The sequence below is a fragment of the Cladophialophora psammophila genome (assembly GCF_000585535.1).
Source record: "Cladophialophora psammophila CBS 110553 chromosome Unknown aczJe-supercont1.2, whole genome shotgun sequence".
Lineage (NCBI taxonomy): Eukaryota > Fungi > Ascomycota > Eurotiomycetes > Chaetothyriales > Herpotrichiellaceae > Cladophialophora > Cladophialophora psammophila.
Genome location: NW_006912923.1, coordinates 826,101 through 849,119, shown reverse-complemented (window position 1 = coordinate 849,119; position 23,019 = coordinate 826,101). Strand labels below are relative to the sequence as shown.

The 23,019-nt window shown below is 53.0% G+C and overlaps 8 protein-coding genes across 8 annotated transcripts; 4 read left to right on the top strand and 4 right to left on the bottom strand.

Annotated features, from left to right (window-relative positions):
- Positions 1–704: 704 nt before the first annotated feature.
- A1O5_01633 (uncharacterized protein) lies at positions 705–1,824 on the top strand (the record flags this gene model as incomplete). Its single annotated transcript, XM_007742249.1, has 2 exons — positions 705–753; positions 1,010–1,824. The coding sequence occupies 2 exons, from the start codon at positions 705–707 to the stop codon at positions 1,822–1,824; spliced, it is 864 nt and encodes a 287-aa protein (XP_007740439.1).
- Positions 1,825–2,407: 583 nt separating this feature from the next.
- On the bottom strand, positions 2,408–6,244 carry A1O5_01632 (uncharacterized protein; the record flags this gene model as incomplete). Its single annotated transcript, XM_007742248.1, has 1 exon — positions 2,408–6,244. The coding sequence occupies one exon, from the start codon at positions 6,242–6,244 to the stop codon at positions 2,408–2,410; it is 3,837 nt and encodes a 1,278-aa protein (XP_007740438.1).
- A 4,487-nt stretch (positions 6,245–10,731) lies between these two features.
- On the bottom strand, positions 10,732–11,575 carry A1O5_01631 (Ras-like protein Rab-6B; the record flags this gene model as incomplete). Its single annotated transcript, XM_007742247.1, has 4 exons — positions 10,732–10,787; positions 10,854–11,351; positions 11,436–11,461; positions 11,526–11,575. The coding sequence occupies 4 exons, from the start codon at positions 11,573–11,575 to the stop codon at positions 10,732–10,734; spliced, it is 630 nt and encodes a 209-aa protein (XP_007740437.1).
- Positions 11,576–12,334: 759 nt separating this feature from the next.
- A1O5_01630 (uncharacterized protein) lies at positions 12,335–12,688 on the top strand (the record flags this gene model as incomplete). The annotated part of the gene is made up of 2 exons (XM_007742246.1): positions 12,335–12,561; positions 12,646–12,688. The coding sequence occupies 2 exons, from the start codon at positions 12,335–12,337 to the stop codon at positions 12,686–12,688; spliced, it is 270 nt and encodes an 89-aa protein (XP_007740436.1).
- Positions 12,689–13,169: 481 nt separating this feature from the next.
- A1O5_01629 (uncharacterized protein) lies at positions 13,170–13,996 on the bottom strand (the record flags this gene model as incomplete). Its single annotated transcript, XM_007742245.1, has 2 exons — positions 13,170–13,640; positions 13,742–13,996. 2 exons carry the CDS (start codon positions 13,994–13,996, stop codon positions 13,170–13,172), a joined length of 726 nt encoding a protein of 241 aa, XP_007740435.1.
- Positions 13,997–14,559: 563 nt separating this feature from the next.
- Positions 14,560–16,787, bottom strand: A1O5_01628 (uncharacterized protein; the record flags this gene model as incomplete). Its single annotated transcript, XM_007742244.1, has 2 exons — positions 14,560–16,664; positions 16,715–16,787. 2 exons carry the CDS (start codon positions 16,785–16,787, stop codon positions 14,560–14,562), a joined length of 2,178 nt encoding a protein of 725 aa, XP_007740434.1.
- Positions 16,788–17,957: 1,170 nt separating this feature from the next.
- Positions 17,958–19,785, top strand: A1O5_01627 (uncharacterized protein; the record flags this gene model as incomplete). Its single annotated transcript, XM_007742243.1, has 2 exons — positions 17,958–18,073; positions 18,129–19,785. 2 exons carry the CDS (start codon positions 17,958–17,960, stop codon positions 19,783–19,785), a joined length of 1,773 nt encoding a protein of 590 aa, XP_007740433.1.
- Positions 19,786–20,524: 739 nt separating this feature from the next.
- Positions 20,525–23,014, top strand: A1O5_01626 (uncharacterized protein; the record flags this gene model as incomplete). Its single annotated transcript, XM_007742242.1, has 3 exons — positions 20,525–22,311; positions 22,371–22,481; positions 22,540–23,014. 3 exons carry the CDS (start codon positions 20,525–20,527, stop codon positions 23,012–23,014), a joined length of 2,373 nt encoding a protein of 790 aa, XP_007740432.1.
- Between the last annotated feature and the right edge of the window lie 5 nt (positions 23,015–23,019).

Here is a 23,019-nt window from a genome sequence, read left to right as displayed (position 1 = left end):
ACAAAGGGGACACGAGACAGCCTCGGGGTGAGCCGCAGGCCGGATGCAGGTGCCTGACTTGCGTGGGCAAAAGGCCAGCTGGGCCGGGATCTGGATGGATTGGAAGGATTGGAACAGGCCTGCGCCACGAATGAACAGCTGGTCGAGGCCCAAACACGGCTGCCAGATGTTTGGGTAATATGGTGAGACAGCGAGACGGTTGAGGGATAGGCTGCGGTGAATCGTGTCCGAGCGTTTGGGATATCGGGCTGAAATACAGAGCTGAAACACGAGGATTGATTTGATGCCCTGCCACTGGTGCTGTTGAGGTTGGCGAGTTCCAAGTTGGGTGCGTGATCTTGAGACTTGGATGGTGGGGAAGAGAAAGAAGGATGGACAAGATGGATGCCAGGTGGAGGTGGAACGCGAATTGAAGGGGGCCGAAAGTCCCCGTCCTCGTCATCACCAACCACGTGATCGTAGCCTTGGCAGCTCACGTGCGTCTCTACCGACTCGCCGAGTACAAGGCTCGGCGGTGCGAGCGCATCAGAATCAAATGACGAATTCCTCGGTCCGGTCCGTCATTCACCTCGATCGGTGCCCAAGGCATATTTCGATGTAGCTGCCTTCCTGTAGGTACTCACAACTCACTCACCCTTCGTCACATGCTATCGCAAGCCTTCAAAGCCCGTTCTTCTTCTCTTCCTCGACCCGGCTCCGTCGCGATGCTTCATCAAGCAGCTCCTCCCAAGCCTCCAAAGGGCAAGCTGATATGTACGTCCCAACCCCACTTCTACCCAACCCAACACAATAGATGAGGGACAAGAGAAAAGTGGTGTTGCAAATAGAAGAAATGTTGCCATCGTTGTCTTTCCTTTCAAGACCTTCCCTGATATGACACGATATGCACAGGAGGCACTTCTCCAACTTGAAAAACATATATCCCACTTTGGACGCGTTCTCGGCGAATCAAGTCGCCACGAGACGCTCGCAGACATCTAACCGCTTCTAACGCCCTTCATCTCTCCAGTCGCCCCTGGCCATCCTGTTTCGGACGCTTCCCACGGGCTCCAACGCGACCAGCCGCCCCGTGCCGCTCAATTCAGCCACTCCAAGCTCCGCCGTTCGGACCTTTCGCCAGACCCATTCGTCCAATTCCACTCCTGGTTCAGCGACCCCTTGCTACAGGCCGCGGTGCCCGAAACCGTGAATCTATCCACAGCCTCGTTGCCGAACGGCCGTGTGTCCAGCCGCATCGTTTACCTGAAGGAGCTCGATGCGCGCGGCTTCGTCATATATTCGAATTTCGGCACGTCCCGCAAGTCCAGGGACATCGCCACGAACAAGAACGCAAGTCTGTGCTTCTGGTGGAAGCCCGTGGAGAGGCAGGTGAGGGTCGAGGGCGTGGTGGAGAGGGTAAGTGCTGAGGAGAGTCAGCTATATTTTGATACGAGGGCTAGGGGTTCGAGGATTGGGGCGTGGGCTAGCCAGCAGACAAGCGTCTTGGAGCCTCGATCATCAACAACAGCAACGACACAGCAGAAAGCAGACGGTGACCCTAAAGCCGCAGCCGAAGCCGGACAGGAGGTGGCTGAGGACGAGGACGAGGACGACGGCCGAGCTGCCCTCGAAGCACGGGTCAGGGAAGTCGAGGCCCGGTTCGAAGGCCAGGAACACATCCCTGTCCCCCCGTTCTGGGGTGGGCTGAGGATCATTCCAGAGACGATCGAGTTCTGGCAAGGGCGGGAAAGTAGACTCCACGACCGTTTCTTGTATACACGCATAGGAGGGGATCTTGGACAAGGTGGCGAGGCGAAATGGAAGATCGAGAGATTGAGCCCGTGATGATGGGGACCTCGAGCCCGAGGATGGATGGACGAACGCAGCAGCAGCATTGGACGGTTCCAAGTGCACAGCAAGTGGACGCGAAACCGATCTTTAGGGAGGTTTCAACATAGAGAGTTGGATTCTTCACCAGCCCTCCTCCTACCAGCTCTTGCCGGTAGTCCGCGTGTCAACTCCAATATCTGGAGGACTACATATAGAATCTAGACAAAACCTCGGCTATCTAGATCATCTATCGAAGAAGCGAGTAGAGATTATTCTTTGGTGTTCTGTTGTACATGGTCAGCCCCCCTTTTACCGTTTCCCCTGGGAAAACCGGCCCCGAGTAGCTCCTCCCAGCACTTCCGCCAGAAGGTAATCATCAGAGCTTGCTGAACATGTTCCTTATGCGCCAGCCACACAACCCCATGTACAACGCTGTCGGTGAATGGACAGACCGATCCCAAACGCCAAGATGCACAGATCCACCATGTATTCATGGCTCGTTTCCTCGGGTATCATTATCAATCAACATAGGAAAAGGAGGAGCGTTCGAGGCAAGCGATCATCGCCACTCTCGACCGGAAGTTTTGGTGTCAGAATTTTAGGCCGTGTTACCACCCACTAATGCAAGCACTTTGTCAGCGACAGCTGCCGGATACCCTTTCTTCAACATTTCTTGCACCACTGCGTTAGCACTTGCACGATCTTCCGCTGAGAGAAAGGCTCGTGTCATGGCCTCGTAAGTGCTGGGCTCACGCTTGTCCATGCCCAGTTGCTCATAAATCGCTTTGGCTTTTGTAATCTGGCCCACTCCAGCCCATCCATGAATAAGCGTATTCGCGATGTAGGGGGTTATTGAGACCCTACGTCGAGCCATATCGGTGAGAATCTCGGGAGTTTTCCCAACTTCGTGATTGGCGACCATTGATTCGAGCAGGTTCTGATACAATGTGTCGGTCGGACGGATATTTCCATCCTGCAAAACGGAATCGAAGACGGCCCGTGCAGCAGGCATGTCATGCATGACGCAACCCTTAGCATGAATCAAAGATCCATAGTGAACCGCCTCTGGTTGAAGGCCACATTGCTTCATTTCAGAGAGAATAGATTCGGCTGCAGCGAGGTTGACAGGCTCCAGAGATGCGTACGATTCAATGAGCAGCTTGTAGGTGTGAGAGGTAGGTTTGATATTCTTGGATTTCATCCGCTCGTAGTACTGGAGAACCTTGCTTCGATCACGCTTTGTATTGAGGAAATATTGTATGATGGAATTGTAAGGTGCAGGTCGAGGGCGATAATTGGGTGCCGCCTCCATCTCATCAAACATGTCAACGGCAAAGCGCTCTTCACTTGTTCGGCAAAGAGCGTTCACCAGAGTACCATATGTGACAGATGACGGCCGGATGCCGCGACCTTCCATATCCCCAAAGTAGCGGAGACAATCGTCAATACGTCGAGCTTTACCGAGTTTGCCAATAACGGCATTGTAGAGGAAAACGCTTGGGACAACTCCTTCGGATAAGGCACGTTGGAAGATCTTGACAGCCTCGGTCGCTTCATCGAAAGTACCTTCAAGAGTGGTGATGTAAATGCCAAAGGTATTTGCAGAGGGCGCCGCTCCCATATCCAGAAGGTCTTGATGGAACTTGCTTGCCTGTTGACGGTCACCAACAGTCAAGCAAGCCGCAATCATAGAGTCTAAGATGGCAATCCAGCCTGCGCGGACAGATGGAATCTGCAAAGACATTGGGACGTCGGCATGTGCCATACTCAGAATCTCTTGAATCAAGTTCGGTTGTTTGGCTTTACCAGCGGCGGTAATCAACTTGGAGTAGGCAGAATAATGGAGATTTCTGCCTGCTCTACGAACATTTCTCAACCGGGAAAGGCCGTCGTTGAGGTGGTTTTCGATACGCCCAGTGGTGCTCTCAACCAGTTCGGATATCGCTTTAGAGGCACGGTAGTCGGTGGTGTGGGCATAGGGATCATAAGCATCGCTCGCTGACAGATCAACGAGGGCGGGATGTGGTGACAAGGGCGATTGCGGCAATGTCACCGGAGTGGGAGAAGCAGGGTGAAGAAGCTCATGCCAGCGTTGGAGGAGATCCGGTCGAGCAGTAGCAATTTTGGGTAAGCTTTCGCTCACCACGTGGACTGTTGATGGATCCATAAGAATCCCGCGGTGGAGCACAGTCTCCAGAAGATGGGAAAACCTGGCTGGGTGGGCGGCGTCCACGACTTCGTGATACATAAGCATTTGAGCTTGAACATGAAGGGCCAAGGCGATATCTTGAGCGTTGAGTTGGTGGACGCATTCTGGGCCCAAGCTTGCAATCGCATGCTGAGCGACTGGGGACACAAGGCCTCCATTTTCGATCATAGTTCGCAACAACGTGATGCTTGTTGTTGCAGAGACCACGGCCTGTTGCTTCGAAAGGGCTTCACCGAAAAGAACGATTGCCTCATCGATTTCTGCTACAGCGAGTTGACGGCTTGCTTCTGTGCTGGCCGAGGAGCGGATGCGTTGAAACATTGACCGAGCTTCAGCTACACCCTCTTCGATGGAACCAGAGCTGATTAATGCCAAGGCGTACATTGCTGTAAAGTCGGTGCTCGGAACAATCGGAAGAGATCGAGCGTTATTCCAAGTCGACTTGGCTTTGTTGATTTCACCACTCCGGAGATGCAAAGCAGTAAGCGCCATGACGGCCTCGGCCTTCAAGTTCGTGGGACTGACGGCATCAAAGGATCGGACCGCTTCGTCGACAATTGAGGCATCAGCTGCAGCAGTAGAGATTCTTGACAGCGCCTCATCTCGTACAGCTGGCAACAGAGCGAAGTCATCGAGGCTTGAGATCGCAGTGGAGTATGCCTGGTTTTCAATGTGATGCTGAACAAGGCCATCCAGTACGAAAGAACTTGTCAAACTATCCGACAAAGCTTGCTCGTTTACTGAGCCTTTGAAGGATTGAAGGATCTTCTCATAGAAACGTAAGCCAGTCTCAGCAAGCCCGCAAGCGTAATAAGCCTTAATCAACGAAGCATACACTTTCAAATCCAGAGGGTCATTGGCAGCTCTGCTGATGGCGAGATCGCGATACTCCTCATAAAGGCCTTGGGCGGCGTGGATGTCTTGCACCGAGGCCTGCGCATCGATCACAACCGTGTATAACTGTGGCGCGAGAGGAACGTTTTGGGCATTCATATCGGCCAAAAGAGAATTCATATGCTCAACCATGCCGGATTGGGCACAGGCTTTGACCAGCGCATTGTATACTGCGGCCGAGAGTTGAAAATCTCCAAGAGTTCCCCGAGCAATATTATACAGCTTGGTCGCAAACGCAAGCGATGTGTCAGCGGCGTACAGCTGCTGTTGTCTGGTAGCAGAAGGGAAGACCAAAGCGCCCTCACTACCATATCGAGTGGCTCGTTCACCAAGATTTTTCTGCACTTGGTACGCCTCGAGGCTCCTGGCAGCCAAAAACCGTAGCAGGATCACGTAGGATGTCCCATTGAGTTCAACAGCCCGCTTCGTCATGTCACCGTAGACCTCGAGAGCTCTGGGCCATGGCTGGTAGCCATGGCTCAGATTGATGGCGGATACCAGGATATGATTATAAGCCTCCACAGTCGGGACATGGCCATCTTTGATGATTGCTTCGAAGAGAGCCGGAATCTCACTATATCGGTGCTGGAAACCAAGCTGGACGATCTGGTCGGAAAGGGCAGATTCCTCCGATGCAAGTGAAGTGATATCGGTAGGCGGTGATGTGTGCTCGAGGCTGGTGGAAGATTCAAACTCGGCTGCGCCAGTCTCTTGAATAGAAGGTGTCGGGGCTCGTGTGCTCGCAACAGGATTACCGACCGCTTCATCATGAGGAGCGATGTGCTCTATTTGACGGGAGGCAATCTCTTTTGCGATTTCCTCATCTACCTTTGCAAGGGCTTCAGATTCCGCAAAAGCTTCCTCAGCATCCTGAATCTTTGGAGTGGCTCGTTCACTATTGACGCGCGAGACGGTGAGGCGGGCAGAGGGCCGAAGAAGGTCGACAGCCCGGTAAGACTCGACCCGATGATGTTTTGAGGTAGGCACAACCCTCTCTTGATTTTTCCAACCTATTCTTCGGGCGAACTCATGCTTCTTCCAGTCCGAGTCATCACCGGTCTGTTGCGCATGTTGCCAGGCTGCGTAGTACTGGGCTAACCCAGCATCACCGCCCCCTGATTGAGTATTATAGCCGGCCTTCGCACCTGCGCCAGAACCCGACGGACTTGAGAAGGCATTTTGGAGTTGTGCGGTCTTTGCGAATTTGGTGACAGGGTAATTCTGAAATTGTCCTAGTGACTGGCCAGCAGCGACGACAGACGGAGCATAAGTATGGGCGATTCCCTTTGCAACACTGACACGGGCAAGATGTGCGAAGGGCTTGAAAGGCATTTAGGAGGAAATTCTCTTCCTATCGAAGAGCAAGGTCTGGAAGAGGAACAGAGGCGAACGAAGCAGGTTCATTTGACGACTCGAAAGCCGTCAATGAACGCGCAGACTGAGAAAGTGGAATGATGGAAGAGAATGTCGAGACACTCGGAGTGGAGTGTCTACTGGCGGTCGCGTGTCAATCGATGGTTGTAGGGGAGCAAGCAGGTGTTGTAAGAAATGATAGAAATATCGAGCCCGCCCAGGCAGGCCTCAATTCGTACTCGTAAAACTGTGGCCTGGCGGAGCAGGATGGAAGGAGACGAGCAGTAACGAATCGCCAGGCTGGCCCCAAGTCGAGTCAGGTGAATGACTAACAAATCCAGTTAGCCCAGGCCGCTCGCAGGGAGAGTTAGGAGCTCGAGAAGCTCCTCTTCGCCAACCAAAGAAGCCAAGGCGAGAAGATGGAGCCGGTGTGCAGATGAAGCTGATGGCGATGTTCGGGTGCTTGAGGGAATTTCATGTCGAGATTCCTGTCAGTTTTCGAGGCACGTGCAATGCCTTCCTAAAAGAGGCTAGAGGCCAAAGCTTAACACACGGGAGCTGCTCGTTACGGGCATTATGGGCGTCATCCAGGCCACAAGGCTCCAGGGGACGATGCCTAAGGCGCAAGAGCAATGGGGGCCCCTGGAGCAGCATCGCCCTCCCCGAACAAATTGTATTTGAGAGACACACGGCCCCGAAATTTGTTCCCCTAAACCCGGGCTCGGGCACCTGGAACTTGTTCGTTCCGGCCCATTTTTCCAATCCCTTCCTAACGAGGCTGACGCAACGAATTAATACCATTTGAGGCTTCCCTTTGAGGTTGTATTATTAGATGCGCACATACTACCCCGTACTACTGCTCTGTTGTTACACTTCAATGACGCAAAATGGTCCCAGCTTGCCGACTGACGACACTCCTCCTCCCTTTGTTGTACCCTTTCTATCAGTATGTTTACCCCAATGCAAATAACCTCATCTTACAGTACCTCGTGTTGTAATAGATTACAAAGCTCTGTTGCGAAAAGAACGCAACGCTGGCCGCTTGTATGCGTTGATAGCTGCTGACCCGATATTTGAATCTGACCATGGCCTTCTTTAACTACATACCAGACACTCACAGATCAGACCAGTAGGCTCTACCGAGTATGAGTAGTCGCTACGCATGCCTCCACGCAACCGTGCACGTCAGACATGCTGCCAGAAATGGGGAAAATGTGATTTGACTCTATCACAATGCCAACAGTGTTTCGGAGCAAGTTAAGCATGTCTAGGGCCGCTTTAGGGACCAATATGTATTTGTTCATCACACATAGGTCGTTGTAATATGATTTTACAGGCGACTCCCTATTCGGCGGGACACGAGATTTGCTGTGCGAGACTGCGTATGTATCTCCCACTAACGCTGGTCACCATACACAGTCCCGCATCTCCTCAGCGAGGGCAGGCCGGTACCTTACTCAGAGATTGGCTGGGAAAGATCCTTCTGGCTAGTGTAAGTCTGGCAGTGATTGGAACGGTCCGAATGTTTCGTGCTAAGCACTGTGTTTACGACTCAGTATGAGTATGGTAGCTGGAGGAAGTACATGTTTATAGCAAGGTATATGAATATCATGTCTACACAATACGGCAGTGAATAAAAACCTCCCTTCCCAAAAAACCCATCCGAAACCTTGACAATCACGACTTCGCAGTGCAATGGGCGTTGGGTTACGGACTACCACTACCACCGCCAGGACGGCCTCTTACCCTAAGCATGGATCGACTATTAGCTCCCTCTCAACAACCTAAACGTCTGTGGTGTTTTGTGTCGTGAACCAAGTCCCTCCGCCAAGCGTCAGTTACGCCCCCTCTGCATACTTAGCCACATCAAAGTTGAGACGATACGTGGTGTTAAAATGTGTGATATCCGACGGCACACGGAATGCCCTTTGCGGTTTGTCCAAGACAAGGACGACATATCGACGCGGGCCGTACCCTAGACACGGTGGAGGTCCGAGGAAGTGTAATTGCTTGGGATCGCCGAGATCCTGGCGGGAATGGATTGTTGGAGCCAAAGCAGGAGAGATGACAGGCTAATTCCGGCGCCAGCAGGAGCGTCAAAGATCGATCATGAGATTTAGGTGGGCCTTGTGTGGCGGACCACAGCCAGGGAAAGAGATACTTGGAGGGATCACCGTGTCCGTTTGCTCAAGGGGTGAGCTAGGGCTCAGGCCAATGATTCGGAGGATGATATACTATTAAGAGGAATACGGTTTCCTGCTATGTTATCGAAGGAAATGGAAGAGGGCTTTACTGGTATGGTGAGCAAAGCCTACAGGTGTTTGTCAGGGAGCGAGCTGTCCGGATGGTACCGGGAGGACGAGGACCGAACCGTAAGCGCAGAGCTTCATCTCGAAGCGAAGAGTCAAGATTTGGACGGACTGTGGTCCGTAGATGGCTCCACCCTTCCTTTCGACCTTATATACGCTGTCTACGTGACTAACAACATAACAGCTCATTCAATTCCATATTGCTGTAGGTCCGTAAGCCCTGGGGGCCATATCTATTGGGAGGGCTCTTCACTCTCCCGTACCGGCCCTAGCGATGCCTATCATTTTAGGACCAGCGTCTGCTGGCTTCGTCGCCCACAGCGTAGCATATCGCCGCCATCTGAGGACACAGCTGCCTTCCAATCTCGTTATCCTCAAGGCTGCCCTGGAGAGGCTATTACTTGAGACTATTAATATTTAGGTTCGTCCCTTCTTGCCTGCGCTAGCAATACCTACCGTATGCGGTTGGTCTCCTGCGTCTGAGCGAGAGGGAGACACCCACCAAAGGTCCTGTTGGGGGGGAGAGACGTTTCGTTATAACGAGTGCGAGTCGACAAGATGTCTCATCGGCCTTCTTATGAGGCCTGACTAGCTTTTGTTCACAAGGGGCTCTTTTTCATGCGAGATCTCGACGTTGGAACTAGGTGCCTCGTAGGTAGATCTGTGATGATGAGAGGCCCGCTCTGATAGACACATTAGAGCCTCGGCATTTATTTCACGCTGTCGATGGGGATTCATGGTTCTCTCTTTCATCAACCTTGTTTGCAATTTAGAATGCCACCAGCTGTGTGTAAGGTTCTTATGCCAGAGGTCGTGAGGACCAAAATGTGATGTAGGGACCCTATAGCGGCAAATCTAGCAAGGGCTTTGACCTGACAAGTGACAGACTACTCCGGAACATGGCACTAAACCGGTATATTGTGTCAGGCCTTGAGTATAGTAGAGGACCTCTGTGTCTCCACGGCAGTCTGTCTCTCATGATTCGACCGAGATACTATATGTACATGGCCTTGAAAAAGGCGGAGCGGAAACAGCACCGCCACCTTCGATTGTCAAAATGAATTCTAGCCAAACCACTGAACGATTTCGTTGATGAAGATGTGAAAGGAGGGACCGTCACGGGATCCACGATGCGGTGGAATCTCCGTGAGAATGTGATTGTCGCTGTTCAGTTCGTGGCGAATCTGGAACTCTCTCACAGCCTGTCCCACGTGTTTACATACTCCTTTTGCAAGGAGGACGACACCCGGCGCATAGGCCCCCTGCTCGATTAGGCATGGGTATATATCCCCGTGAGATAGGACACGAGCGATCCGCTCTTAAGCCCATCTACACGGACCGGGAGAGATTGCCGCAGCGGGATGTGGTTCATCGGCGCCGAGTACGGTTCACCTCTACCACGAAGCCGGGACTATGGTGCAAAACCTAGGCCCGTGGTGATGGCGCATTTGACGGGGTGAAATGGCTGCATGGTCAGCGGTATCGTGCACGCATATTCCTCTTAACAGAGATGAAGGGATCAAGAATCAGCAAGGGCTTGGAGGTCTCGTGCGCAAGGATTGCAACGTGTGTTTAAGGAAGAATGATCCGATGTACACTGCGGACCGAAACACAACGATCTGAGGACGGTGGTGACGGTGGCGATGATGATGATTTGAAGATTGAAGTGACCGATGTCCCATATCATTTTTACACCCACAGTTCTCCCTCGCCTGGCAATACACAAGCCAGCACAACCAGCTAACTCGATGATTAGTCGAGAAGTTCCCTTCGCTCTTCCCTTCCTGCTATGTTGGGAGTTAACAGCCAAAACGCCATGCTATGCTAAAAAGGCCCTCATTTTCTTCTGTCACACACTCGCCCTTCAATGCGAACACTGTCCATAGATCGCTGATCCACACTTAACATGACAAGCGCACTATAGACACAGCCCACATATACAGGACACACTGCAGGTCTCCCAGGCGATGCTCGCTAGCATCTTATTCTTACCGTTCTGGTTCAAGCCCTCCAAGAAACATCATGACACGTCTATTCCGGATCGCGGGACTCGATGTGGGCTCACTCATATGCTAATCCAACAACATTTTGAGCCCACGGTGCGCGTCCGCAGCAGGAGGTGTAGCTTGGATGCGAATTCGGAATCCCACTTCGTGATCAACAAGCGCACCCTTCTTCGGCCGGTTTCTGGTTGTTTATTGACACATCAATCACTGCGACAAGCGCGCTCGCGTTAGCGCCTCCACCCCGTTCTACTCGGAACGTGGGAATGTGCTTACTCTGGGGATTTGGCTGCTGCTCCCCTTCGCCTTCCATGCCCGGCAAGGCCTGCGCTATTCTCCTAAACAGCGCCTTGACATTGTGGCCCAACTTTGCGCTGGTCTCCATGAAAATGGCGCCAGCTCTCTTCGCCTCCTCTTCCCCTTGTTGGGTGGTGACCTCCCTCTTGGAATCACCCAGATCGGTCTTGTTCCCAACAAGAACCACAATCACATCATTTCCTCTCTCCCCTCTCACGTCCTCGATCCACTTCCGTGTTTGTTCGAATGTTTTGCGAGAGGAGATGTCGTACACCACGACGGCGACGGACGAATCCCGGATGTAGGAGGGGATGAGGGAGCGGAAGCGTTCTTGCCCGGCGGTGTCCCAAAGCTGGAGGCGGACGGTACGGTCCTCGAGGTACATTGTCTTGGAGAGAAAGTCGATACCGATGGTAGCTTGGTACGTGGTATCGAAGGAGTCGTACATGAAGCGGGTTATGAGGGAGGTCTTGCCGACTGCGTTTTTGCAACATTGCGTGAGAATGACAGTCCCCATGCTCGCAATGATGGGTTCACCCAGCAGGAGTCATTAACACGTACCACTCTGTTCACCTAAGAATACGAGCCTGTGGAAATCTTGTCAGCCCCGAATGCTACCGATGATATCCGCAGAGATGTGGCGCATCGTACTTGAATTTCTTCAGCGGATTCGAATATGATCCCACCGCGCTTTGCGCCATGATGATATACCGTGTCCTAGCAAGAGCGCGATTCGCAAGAGACGCGGGTTCCGAAAGGGTCGAGAGGGTCGTTCGAGGAGAGAGAGAAAGGTCTCGCGAGGTCCGTCGTCCGTGGCGGGAAGTGCGAGAGAAAGAGTTATCGATGGCTATTGTCGTGCGGTCATGACAATGTCCTACTTTTGCAAAATAAGGGAGCACAGAAATCCAATTGTCATAAATTCCCGAAAAAGAAAAGGGAGGAAATTCAGGGCAATTCCCCCAGGATCGCAAAATTAACGAGGAGGAGTAATTACTCCTGAGTCCTGACCGAGAGAAGGCACGACTCAATTCCGAATCGCGAGTGCGAGATCCAAATTGGGATGCGCATGTGGAGAGAGACTTTTATGGGGATTCATTCGTCGCGAGTGAGTTGCGGGCTTCGGGCTTCTGGCTTCTGGCTTTTGGCTTCTGGCGGAAAAGGGCAAGAGAAGCCTCCCTGGTCGACTCCGTCCATTGGTCTGTACTCGCATACTATTTTTTATCCCTCCATCAATCCTCGTAAGGGCCTTTTGATTGTTTCTCGGCGTTGTTCGCACCCAGTCGAGAAGAAGATCTGGCCATGCTCCTGCGGTAACGATGCGCGCTACACTTCTGCTCTTGAAGCGGTCCATTTGGAAAGGTACGAGAAACCAACCGTCCACCAGCGCATGAGCGCAGCATTGATTGCTACCACTGCCCAAAATGATCGACTGAGGCGATATTCTACAACCTGTGTATCGAATGCTCACTGCCCTCAACGATATATATGTAGGCCCGAACCTCGTCTTCCCCGAACTTCCTGCTGTCGTCCACGGCAAAACACCCCCGACCATCAAAACCCAAGCACGGTCCGCCACGATCCTACCCAATTTCGTCGGCTTGAAGTTCGCCGTGCACAACGGCAAGATATATCAAGATGTGTACATCACGGAGGAGATGGTCGGGCGGAAATTGGGCGAATTTGTGCCGTAAGTCGCCCTCCCAGGCCTTTCCCTTCTCAATGCAATTGGAGAAAAGAGAGCAGCCGAGAACAGTGGCTGACTGGACGCTAGTACAAGAAAACGATTTACATACAAGATGAGCAAGAATAAGTAAACGAGTCGAGGAGAAGGCAAGGGACTTCAGAAGTCATTATGCGACACCCGCCCAACGCGAAGATTTCCTCCGCATTGAGCCGACGATCGCAACATACCTGGCTTTCGGCATTTCCTCCCAAAAGCTAGTCCCAAGCTAAGAGAAGCAAAAACGCTGGAGGCGCATGTCTCCCTCACATGAACACGGACTCAATTGGAACATCTATGATGGGAAGACTCGTCGGGGAGCATACGCTTTGGTTCATTAAAAGCTGTGGTCTTGGTTTGTCCATCATACCGGCTCGTATCTGGCGCCATGAAGAGAAGCTCGAATGATATCCTTTGGTCCTGCAATTCAGCCCAACCATCTGTCAGCCGATGTTCATGGAGTAGTTGTCCGTTCCAGTACCTTGACATTGACTCCCATGCGCTATGCACACCACAAACCCACTATGAAAAATCCCCAATTCCCAATGCCTGCCCTTGTCACCGTTTTGGTGGAGTTATCTGTAAAATTCACCTCTCTTGACATTGATTCCATACTCCTGCACTGCCATGCCCAGATCCTCCATTGTCAAGACGGTCTTGCCCTGAGCGCTCCCACCCTGTCCTCCCCCGCCATACCCGCTCCTCTGCACTCCTAGCGTCGTATTCTGTTGATTCTTTCCTCCCGCGCCACCTGCCCCGGCGCCTGCGCCTCCAGATCCGCCAGACGCGCCGCCTGTAAACGTAGACGCGCCTCCCCCGCCCATGCCAGCCATTCCTTGGCCGCTTATTGCGTTATTCGAACTCCTGATCCGCGAATATTGGTAGGCGTCCGCGGCGATGTCGGCGACGAATTTCTGGGTTGCAAGAGCGAGGAGGCGAGCGAGTGGGAGGGGGGTGGTGTTCGTGCTGGCGCCCGTTGGGTCGGCGGGAGATGGGGGTGGGAGGCCCGAGAGGGTGAGGTAATGAGCCGTCACGGCATCGGGGATCTAGTACAGCAGTACAGCAGAGGTCAATAAAAGAGGAGCAGTTGAATTGATCTTTCGAATCGAAGAAGGGACTGGGCATGGTGAAAAAGAGAGGGACGCACAATCGGCGCATAATCGTCCATTTTGCTCAGAAACTCTCGCAACGTCACATCCTTGCGGTTATGATGCGGCAGACCCGACGCCGTTGTCGCCGTCGCGCCAGGCTGCTGTGTGTCTGTCTGTGTCGTCATATCATGATCAGCGTTCTCATCCTGTCTGGCTGTCGCATCTTGGGTAGTGGCGTCCTCCATCTCGGCGTCGACGTCAATGTCTCTTGGGGCCGTGTCGCCTCCTGTTGCTTCGCCTGGGGATGACATGGTCGTATTATCATCTGAATATCCGACTAAGAATGTACGCAGCAGTTGTGGTGTGACGATATACTGTGTAGAGTTTGGGACACGAAGGAACGTCTTGATTGGGGGGGGGGGGGGGAGGCGGGTGCAGGTGTTCGCTTGTATGCAAGGTGGAGGCCCAGACTCTTCAAAGGCGTCGCAGGGAGATCCACGATGCAATGTCGGTCAACATTTAGCCGAGGGTTGACCTTGCTAGCGCTTCAGCCTTGCGACCGTTGCATTGCACCGGGGGAGAAAACGAGACGTCAAAAATAAGGAAGTCGGAATAGCTTAAGTATCTAAGCTGGTCATGGAGTCTACAACATGATCATTCTTTATCTCCAAGATACATCTCTAGCTCCACCGAGGGCAGATCCATGCCAGCTCTTAGGCGCTCTCGCTTCCACGAGAAGGCATCGTATCGGCCAATCACACCATGACCACCTCCCCTTCAACGTTGGGAGTTCGATCAAGACTTGGCGATACCCAAATGATCGCATTAGCCTCCTCCAAGAGGGAAGTTCTGCCTTTCCCTTTTGGTACTATGGCTAGTTCGACCGGATGGACTGCGACGTCTGTGCCGTTGCCTTGGCTATCATGGCCTCGACATCTGCCATGCTTGGCTCGAAGGATTTCTTCGAGTCGTCTGCAGGAGTGCCCTGACCGGTTCCATTGGTAAGAGGTGACTCCTGATTGAACGTAGAGTCAAATACGTCTTCCCCAAGCCGTTCCTCACTGTCGCCCTCACCTGGCAAGTCATCTAACACAACCTCATCCTCTTCGGCCAGTAGCCTGTCGCGCTCCCTGGCTTCTTGTCTGAGGGCTTGGGTTGGAGCACGCGTTTTCAAATCGCCAGTCACATATTTGAGATAATATGGCACCTCGATGCCACTTTTGAGAAAGAACAGCTTCAGGTTTCGCGCTTTGTCCTTGAGCTGTACCTGGTTTCGATCTTTGAGCGCCTCACTAATCGTGCCTCCAGGCCCATACATGGCTAAAATTTGACTCCAGTGAGGGCCTTTGACTTGATCCAGACCCGTCATGAGAGCATTCTCTTCTTCCGTGGTCCACGGACGCCTCTGACTCGGCGCCAACGACTTCTTCTCGAGAGCAAGCGAGGCCCTTGTGGCCGCCAACCGGGCTCTCTCATACAGAACTGACGTAGGAGCAGTCTGGGACGCGTGAGGAATCTCTTCGGCGGTTGGCTTTTGTTCGGTTGCAGGTGACTTTGATGGAGTGGTGTCCGGGACAGGCTCTGAAGGTTCGGAAACTGGTGCAGGCGGACGAGTCGAAGATGTGTCGTGCTGTACCGTCGGGGGCTTCGATGCAGGCTCCTCCGGAATCTTGTCTGAATACGCCGAACCCAGAGTGCTTCGAAGCGCAATCTCTGCAGCCCTCGCCGCCTGCGCCACAAAATCGCCCTCGTCTGGCGGCTCAGTCGCATGCCTGATCTGCGGTTTTGATGAAAGAATGGAGTCGGTTGCCGAGACAGGGAGCGGCGGACCGTGGATGGAGAATTGCCCTTCCATCTGATCTCGATGGAGGCTCCTAGTGGGGTCGTTGCCCTCGTTCGAGGCACCCTCACCAGAATTGGAGGAGTTTTCGATATGCTTGATGAGATATGAGGACACTTCTCGGCTAAAATCTTCCCACTTATACTTCAAGGGGAGCTGATCCAGGGTGTTGGTCCTGACATGGCTCTGCAGAATGTCACGACGGGACGCAAGCCTGATGAGGAATTCCTGCTCAGTAGGAGCCAAGCCGGTTGTGCCGGGCCTTCTCGCCAACAGCGCTTTGTCAAGGTCGGGACCGAAGAGGTCGGCCATAACAACGTTGGGCGGAGCAGCGCCTGTTCTCCAGGCGGTAATGAAGCCCTGGGTCTTCAATTCGAGGTACATAGAAGCCTGTGCCTTCAGTAATTTACCGTTTTCGGGCACGAACACGGCGAGGAAACTCCTGTCCATGTCGCGAAGACCTATCTCCCCTGTGAAAATGCTGGACATGAAGATTGCCTGGTTGGCCCTGCGGACGATCTCGATTTGACTGCTATCGCGCAATCCCAGTTCGTGTGGCGACAGAAAGGGCCATCCAGGACTGAGGAACCTTCTGGTCCGATCGAACGAAGCGCGCAAGGCGGCGTACTCTTTGGTGGTTGGGGCACTTGGTGCGCTCGACAAACCCATTGCTTCGGCCGGTGTCAACCGAGACAGGAAGGACAAAAGTTGTGCAGACTGCTTGTCCAGGATAGGCAGATTATCCAGGCGGGTGTTCGCCGCAGGAGACTGTTGCTGAGGAGGTGGTGTCGCAAGTTTTCCATCCTGACCTCCGGGTATAGTCGCGGATTTCACAGTCGCAGCCTGTCCTTCAGAACCTTCCACCTTAACCACAGTTTTGACGACTTGCTGATCCCCATCCGCGGAAAGAGGTGGTTGCTGAGGAGGGTTTGTCTCGAGGTTTCCATCTTGACCCCCCCGGGTTGTGGTATCTTTTGCAGCTACAGGCTGTCCTACGGCGCCATATGTGTCAACCTCTGTTTTGATTATCTGCTGCTCCTCATCTGCGGAGAGCCGTCGCCGCTTGGGGCTTCGCGGATTGTCGTCAATGTCTGCAGGAGCGGCGGGAGACTTCGAAGCAGAAGGGGGTTGGGGTCGATCTGAACGATGGTCACTTTGAGCTCGGATGGACTGCACGGCCAATACTCACCTGCATCATGGCGGGACGCAGGTTCTGTTTTAGGCGTCTGCACAGGCTGATCTGTCGAAGAGAGTTGTGCCATTGTTTATCTGAGGCCTTTTTGGGGCGCCTGCCTCTGGGAAGGGTTCGCATACTAGGTGCAACGGGTGCGAGAAACTGCCATCACGTGCTGATAACGGAAAAGTTGGGATGGATAATATGGCATCGTGGGCATCTTGTGCGGTTGGGTTGAGTTGGGCAAGTTGGGTAAGTGCCTTGAGTGTGTGGGCGGATGGTGACGGAGACGCTTTGGGATCCACTGAGGGGTTACAACCCTAAATTACTAGGTCTGATGCTAGCTGTTAGTATATCGACATCTTCCCAGCCTCCAGGATTTCTTTATACACGATGAGGAAGCCGGGGGCCGGCCGAGGGATTCCGTTATCGCTATCAAGAGTCCTGTTACATACTGTGCCTAGTACATACCTCGTACAGTACCCAGTACTGCCTGTTCTTCGCACAGCACGTCGTCCAGTTGCGCCCATTTGGGCACGCTGTTGTCTGTTCCCTGTACTGGGTACTCTGGGCTCCGGATTGCGCAAACTTCTTCTTTTTCCTGGACCTCAAATTACATCTGCATAGCACAGGACAGCACAGCACACCACAACACACCACAACACAACACAACATAGCACAGACAGGAGTCCAGTCCAATGACCTTGAACACGGCCTCTCCCCCCCCTCTATCCCTGTTCGGGCGCCTTGCAGAGATCGCTGATCGCCCGCACCCTTCGCTAGGTAGGCAAGCGGCATGGCAAGTAAGGGGAGCTACAAGGAGCTATCAGGCTTGTTGGCCTCCCGCAGCTCTGCAGCTGATGCCCAGCGAATCGAAATGCCGACCTGAGCAGCATCTCCACTCCCTGAAGCGCTGCTCTGGAGGCTCTCTTCCTGCTTGCCGGCTCTCCCTCCCTGTTCCATACAAACGCCTCCAATGTTAGCTACCAGAACTCAGCTTTGATCATGAGACTCGGCCCTATCGTGAGTAAGCTTGCCTTGTTGGAGCTTGCTTTACGAGCCCGAATGTTGTCATAAGCTGGTCGAACTGGTCGAGCTATTGGAGCTTTGACCTGCAGCCTCATCCTCAGTCACCTCATAATGCGCGCCGCACCCCGCAGTGGTCTCGGACTCTCTTCTGCTTCTCTGCTTCTCGGTCAGTCCTGGTAGCTGGCTTTCGGTCCTACTGTCGTATGTTAGGCTAGATTCTCTAGTTCAGATGGATCCAAGGTTCATCCTCGGTACCTTGTGTTTCTATCTCCTTGCCTTATGCTTCACCGCCACTGCCCAAGCGCTCCTCAAGGAGCAGGTCCTAAGCACCTTCATCTACACCAGGTTAGACATTCAATTTGCACCGAAGGATATGGGGGATTGTGCTGACATTCAATAGATATGGCGATAGGACACCGTCTGTGCTTCCCCTCTCGCCCACTTTGACGCCTCTTGGTGCTCAGCAACTATTCGAGGCCGGCGACAAAGTTCGCCAGAGATATCTGGTTCCGGTCGACGGTGCAGCGAAGTCGACGACAATCTCTGGAATCGCATCTTATCAGCTTGAATACGATCAACTGACCATTTTGTCGACTGACGATCAGTATGTGTCCGCTTCAGCTCAAGCATTTCTCCAAGGGTTGTATCCGCCGCTGCAGACGTCGTCCAACTATACATACATTGCTGGTCAGAGCACGATCCAAAATGGATCGAACCTGGTGGCCCCACTGAATGGTTATCAGTATCCGAACATCAATACAGTCTCCAGCAACGATCTCAATTCGATCTGGGTTGGTGGGATGAGTAATTGCCCCGCCTATGTGGCGTCAACAAATGACTACTATGGCACCGAAGCTTTCGAGAGCATTGAAAACAGCACCGCACAGTTTTATGCAAGTCTGCAACCAGAATTTTTGAATGGAGTCTTCTCGGACGCATCTGTGGGCTACTATGATGCATATTACATCTATGATTACCTCAACTATGCTTCGATCCACAATACTAGCGCAGCACAGCTTCTTTCCGAGGAAGATCTAACAAGAGCCAAGATCCTTTCTGATGACTGGGTCTTTGCCCTGAATGCCGATATTGAGGTTTCGGGATCTACTCCTGGCGACCACATACGAGCCATAGCCGGCCGCGCACTGGCTACACGGATCCTTCAAGCCTTCTATACGACCATCAACACCCAAGGGACTTCGGACAAGATGACTCTGCTCTTTGGGAGCTTCGAGCCCATGGTCGCATTCGCCGCTCTTGCTCGTTTAGTCTCAATCCAGAATGCTGCGTTTTACAACGTCCCGGAGCCGGGTGCAAGCTTTATTTTCGAGCTCTACGGCCTGCAGGCTGAAGGCGTCGACACCTATCCAGACACGTCGAATATCTTTGTTAGATTCCTCTATCAAAACGGAACCGGGCCCTATGCTTCGCTCGTGGAGTATCCTCTCTTCGGACTGAGCCCGAGTCAGACGAGCATCACACTAGCAGATTTCATTTCGGGTCTGGAGAACTTCATGATATTCAATGTGGAGGATTGGTGCACAACTTGCAATAGTTTTAGTGTATTCTGCCCGGCATTCACTGGGACCGACGGGAACCTCAACCCGACCACTGGATTCTCTCCCAGCCACCATGGCTTGTCCCCAGCGGTGGCTGGTGTCATTGGGGCTGTTGTCACTCTCGCGGTGGCTGCTCTCTTGTTTGGTATGGCGATGTTGCTTGGAGGGGTGAGATTGCATCGGGTCCACACCAAACGCAGGTCCGAGTTGGGAGGATTCAAAGGTGGGAAGAAACTTGCCAGCGATCAAGATCTCACAATCTCCAAGGGTGGTGCAGGTGCTGTTGTTGTGGCTAGCGAAGACCCAGCCTATCCAGCTCCTGCTAGAGGCCATGAACGTGTTGGAAGCTGGGAACTCAGGGACCAAGCCAAGGCAGAAGAGGCGCAGGGGCGAGTCCTCAATCCAGCTGATATGCGGCCGCGACGACCAAGTTACGAAGAAGACGACATGCCTATCAACCCTTTCACGCCTCCAGTGGCACCGCACAACCATGTATGAAGCCTTATGACTGAGAAATGACTGTGCCAGAGTACTCTGTTGATTGCGCTCTGCCACACCCTTAATATCACTCAAACAAAGTAAACACGAGGTGACGACTGGTACCCAAACATTCATTCACTGCTCTCCTGTCTGTGAATTTCTCCTGGTGCAAAGCTTTTTCGATTTCGCCGTCAATGATTGTTTCTCTTCTTCCAACCTCATCAACAGCACACTTTGTTTATCTCGGAAATCCTCCGCGCAAGCTTGCTCGGTGAGTATGGACCTTGTTCGCACCTTCCTCTCTTCCTGCTGTTTGCTCTTTCGCTTCGAAAGAAAGGAAGCGACTGTCCTCGTGTCCATGGTCATCGGCACACCCTGAAACAGGCAGCACGCATCACCCTCACCTTTGCCCTTGTATGACTCCCTTGACGGCTTTGCTGTTGTCCCAAGCTCTTGTGGCAATTCATTTTGGTCTCTCCTTGGCTATTCAATTGCACTCTCACTTGCGCTTGAAATCGAAACACGATATAGAGTCAATATGACTAACCAAAGCACAAATAGCCCAGCCCGTCGACAGCGCAGATACACCGTGTCGCGTTTGCTCGAACTTGCTCCTCAATCCAGGCCTGCCAATTTTGATCTGTCCAAATTTACATACGACGCAGCTCGGGGTGAGTCTCAATGTGCCTCCAGTGCAAGCCCAGACAATGTTGACTCGAATCCAGCCGGGGTTGTCCCTCCACTAGGTGCCTGCGTCATGTCCAATCGACGAACTTCCAGTGATCGGCCTCGTGGCTGGTCACAAGAGTCTAGCAGCTCTCAGGAAGAAGTCATCCTTTATCGAGGCAACCGCATCGTCAACGCACCCGAACGACAGCCTACCATCCCGCCTTCTGAAAGCCGTGCCCAGCAAGACGAGGGCTTCGCTCGATTCCTCAAAAAACACTCTTCTCCTACCCACCAACGCGTCACTGCTGGTGGTCGGATCGTGCCAATGGAACAGCGAACACGCCCTCCCGTCTTCTCCTTGCCACAAGCCAACCAAGGCCCAGAAGCAGACCGCAAGAGCAACGCAGGCGACGAAATAAATGGGGTCACCAAGCCAAGCGCTACCCAGAGCCAGGCAAAAGAAGTTGTGACGGACAAAAACGCCCATCAGCTGCTGCCACAGTCACATGCTTATGTGTCTGGCAATGTTGGGATTGCGGACGCTTGCGAGACCACGACAGCCACCAATGCCAATATCATAGCCCCAAACAATGTCTTCGCCTATGACGGTGTCCACCATCAGCCAAATTACCTGCAAGCTGTGACATCTGCACCTTATTATGCAGCGGTACTGGGGGATGCGTACCTTGTGCAGAATCCTCCGATGTACGCAGGCGGCGCCATGCCCTTGGGCGGCTTCAACAACCCTGTTGGCCTGGCCTTCCCAATACCATATGTCCCCAATGCCCAGATGTTAGGTCTTCCACCTTCGTGTGGTATCACCACGACTCCCACTGAGCCTCAACTTCCCGAAAACGTATATGGTCAGCATATGCTTGCTGAAAGCACTGCAAACTTTGAGCAACTTGATCGACAACTCAAAGCCATCGATCGCCATCGCGCTATGACGGATTCGGACCCATCCCTGAGGGATCACCGCATTGCCATCGTCCAGTTGCGAGCAGAAGCAAAAACAATGATGACCTACTGGGCGAAGCAGCTGGGGCTCGACTCTAAAGCGCTTCCGGAAAAAGCCACTTGTCCGTCAAGCAGCACTCTCAATGTGAAAGCTGCTACATACGTTCCGCTTAGGACCCACCCGTCTCCTGAAACATTAGCCGCCAGCACTGGCAACGGATTAGTCCCCAAGGGCATGCAATTCGAGATTGAGAGGCCGAAGTTTGATGTGAGGAGTGCTCGTCGTCCAATTCCAATTGTGCCACCTCCAGAGGAATTGCCAAGCCCAAAGAAGGACGCCGAAGAGAAGTTTGAATCAAAGACTGAGTCAATCGAGGTTGACGAATGGGGCCTCCGCCTCGGGCCACCGCCACCTGAGATCCAACGCCAACAGAGTCAGATGTTGGAAAGATTGTCACGTGAAGCCAGCATCTCTCCTCTGGGCTCCGGTGAGAACGCAGTCATCATCACCCCGGAGCCAAGCTCCCATTCAGTCAGTCCTCAGGAGAACCTTATTGAGGCCCTGGAGGCCAAGGCGATGGTCGAAATCAGCTCAGAAAGTGAGGAGTGGCTGCCAACTAAGCCTGGTCGTGCCCCACCGACTGTGGAAGCTTGCTATGAGCTCCAGCTAGATGCCATGCGACTTCCTCCCGGGGTAACGAGCAAAGTGCGGTTGCCAGATGGTTCAGTGACCGAGGTTCGGGGTCGTGGATTACAGCGTCCACCATCGTTTGAGATGGACGAGTTTGAGAAGCGCTACTGGACAAAGAAGCCCATCGTGACCAAGGAGATGTGGAACAATTTTGTTGAGGTACGAGCTTGTGAAGGTGTTCCGAAAATTGTCGACACTCTTAAGTTCGAAGCTCTCAGGTTGGAAAGGTATGTTCTTCCGGCAACGGAATCGAGAGGAATGATCCGCGCTAATTGTATCTCCTTAGCAACGAAAGCCAGATGAAAGAGAACGCCAGAGAAGGGTCGCTGAGCCACAGCTCCGAAGCGTCCAACGGTAATAGCAGCGATTATAAGAATGTGGCCAAGGATGCGACCAAGTATGTGCTCCTTGCAACGTCTCTTTGACGCCTTGAAATCAAAACTGACAACCTCCAGTGGCCAGAACATTGTCCGTGGATTTACTCGCCAAGACTACAGGTCCGCAGCTGAGCCCTCAGCTGGTTCTGAGCCATGTGTGTCAATCCTTAAGCAATCATCGGCATCTTCACCCTCGATGTGGTTGCGAGGAGAAGACAGAGCTGGATGGGTCTCCAACGAGCATTTGAGGAACGGCCGAATGACGGGATCGGAGGCTCTGAGCAGCAAAGGCGTGTCATCCGTTTCTATCCAGAATATTCATGCGATGGGCCGTCTGCCACACTTGTTGGATGGTACCAGTGAGGGCCAGAGACTTTCGGCGAAATCGATGCTCTCTGCGGCAAGCAAAGCCGCCAGTCCACGTCTGACGCCGCGTCCAGTCCTCTTATCTCCCGAGGGATTTTATGAGTCATATCTTCACGAGTCTCGCGGTGTCCCCATGGAAGGCAACGATGGTTTCCTGGCCCAAGTTCCGAAAAAGGAGGAAATGTAAGAAAG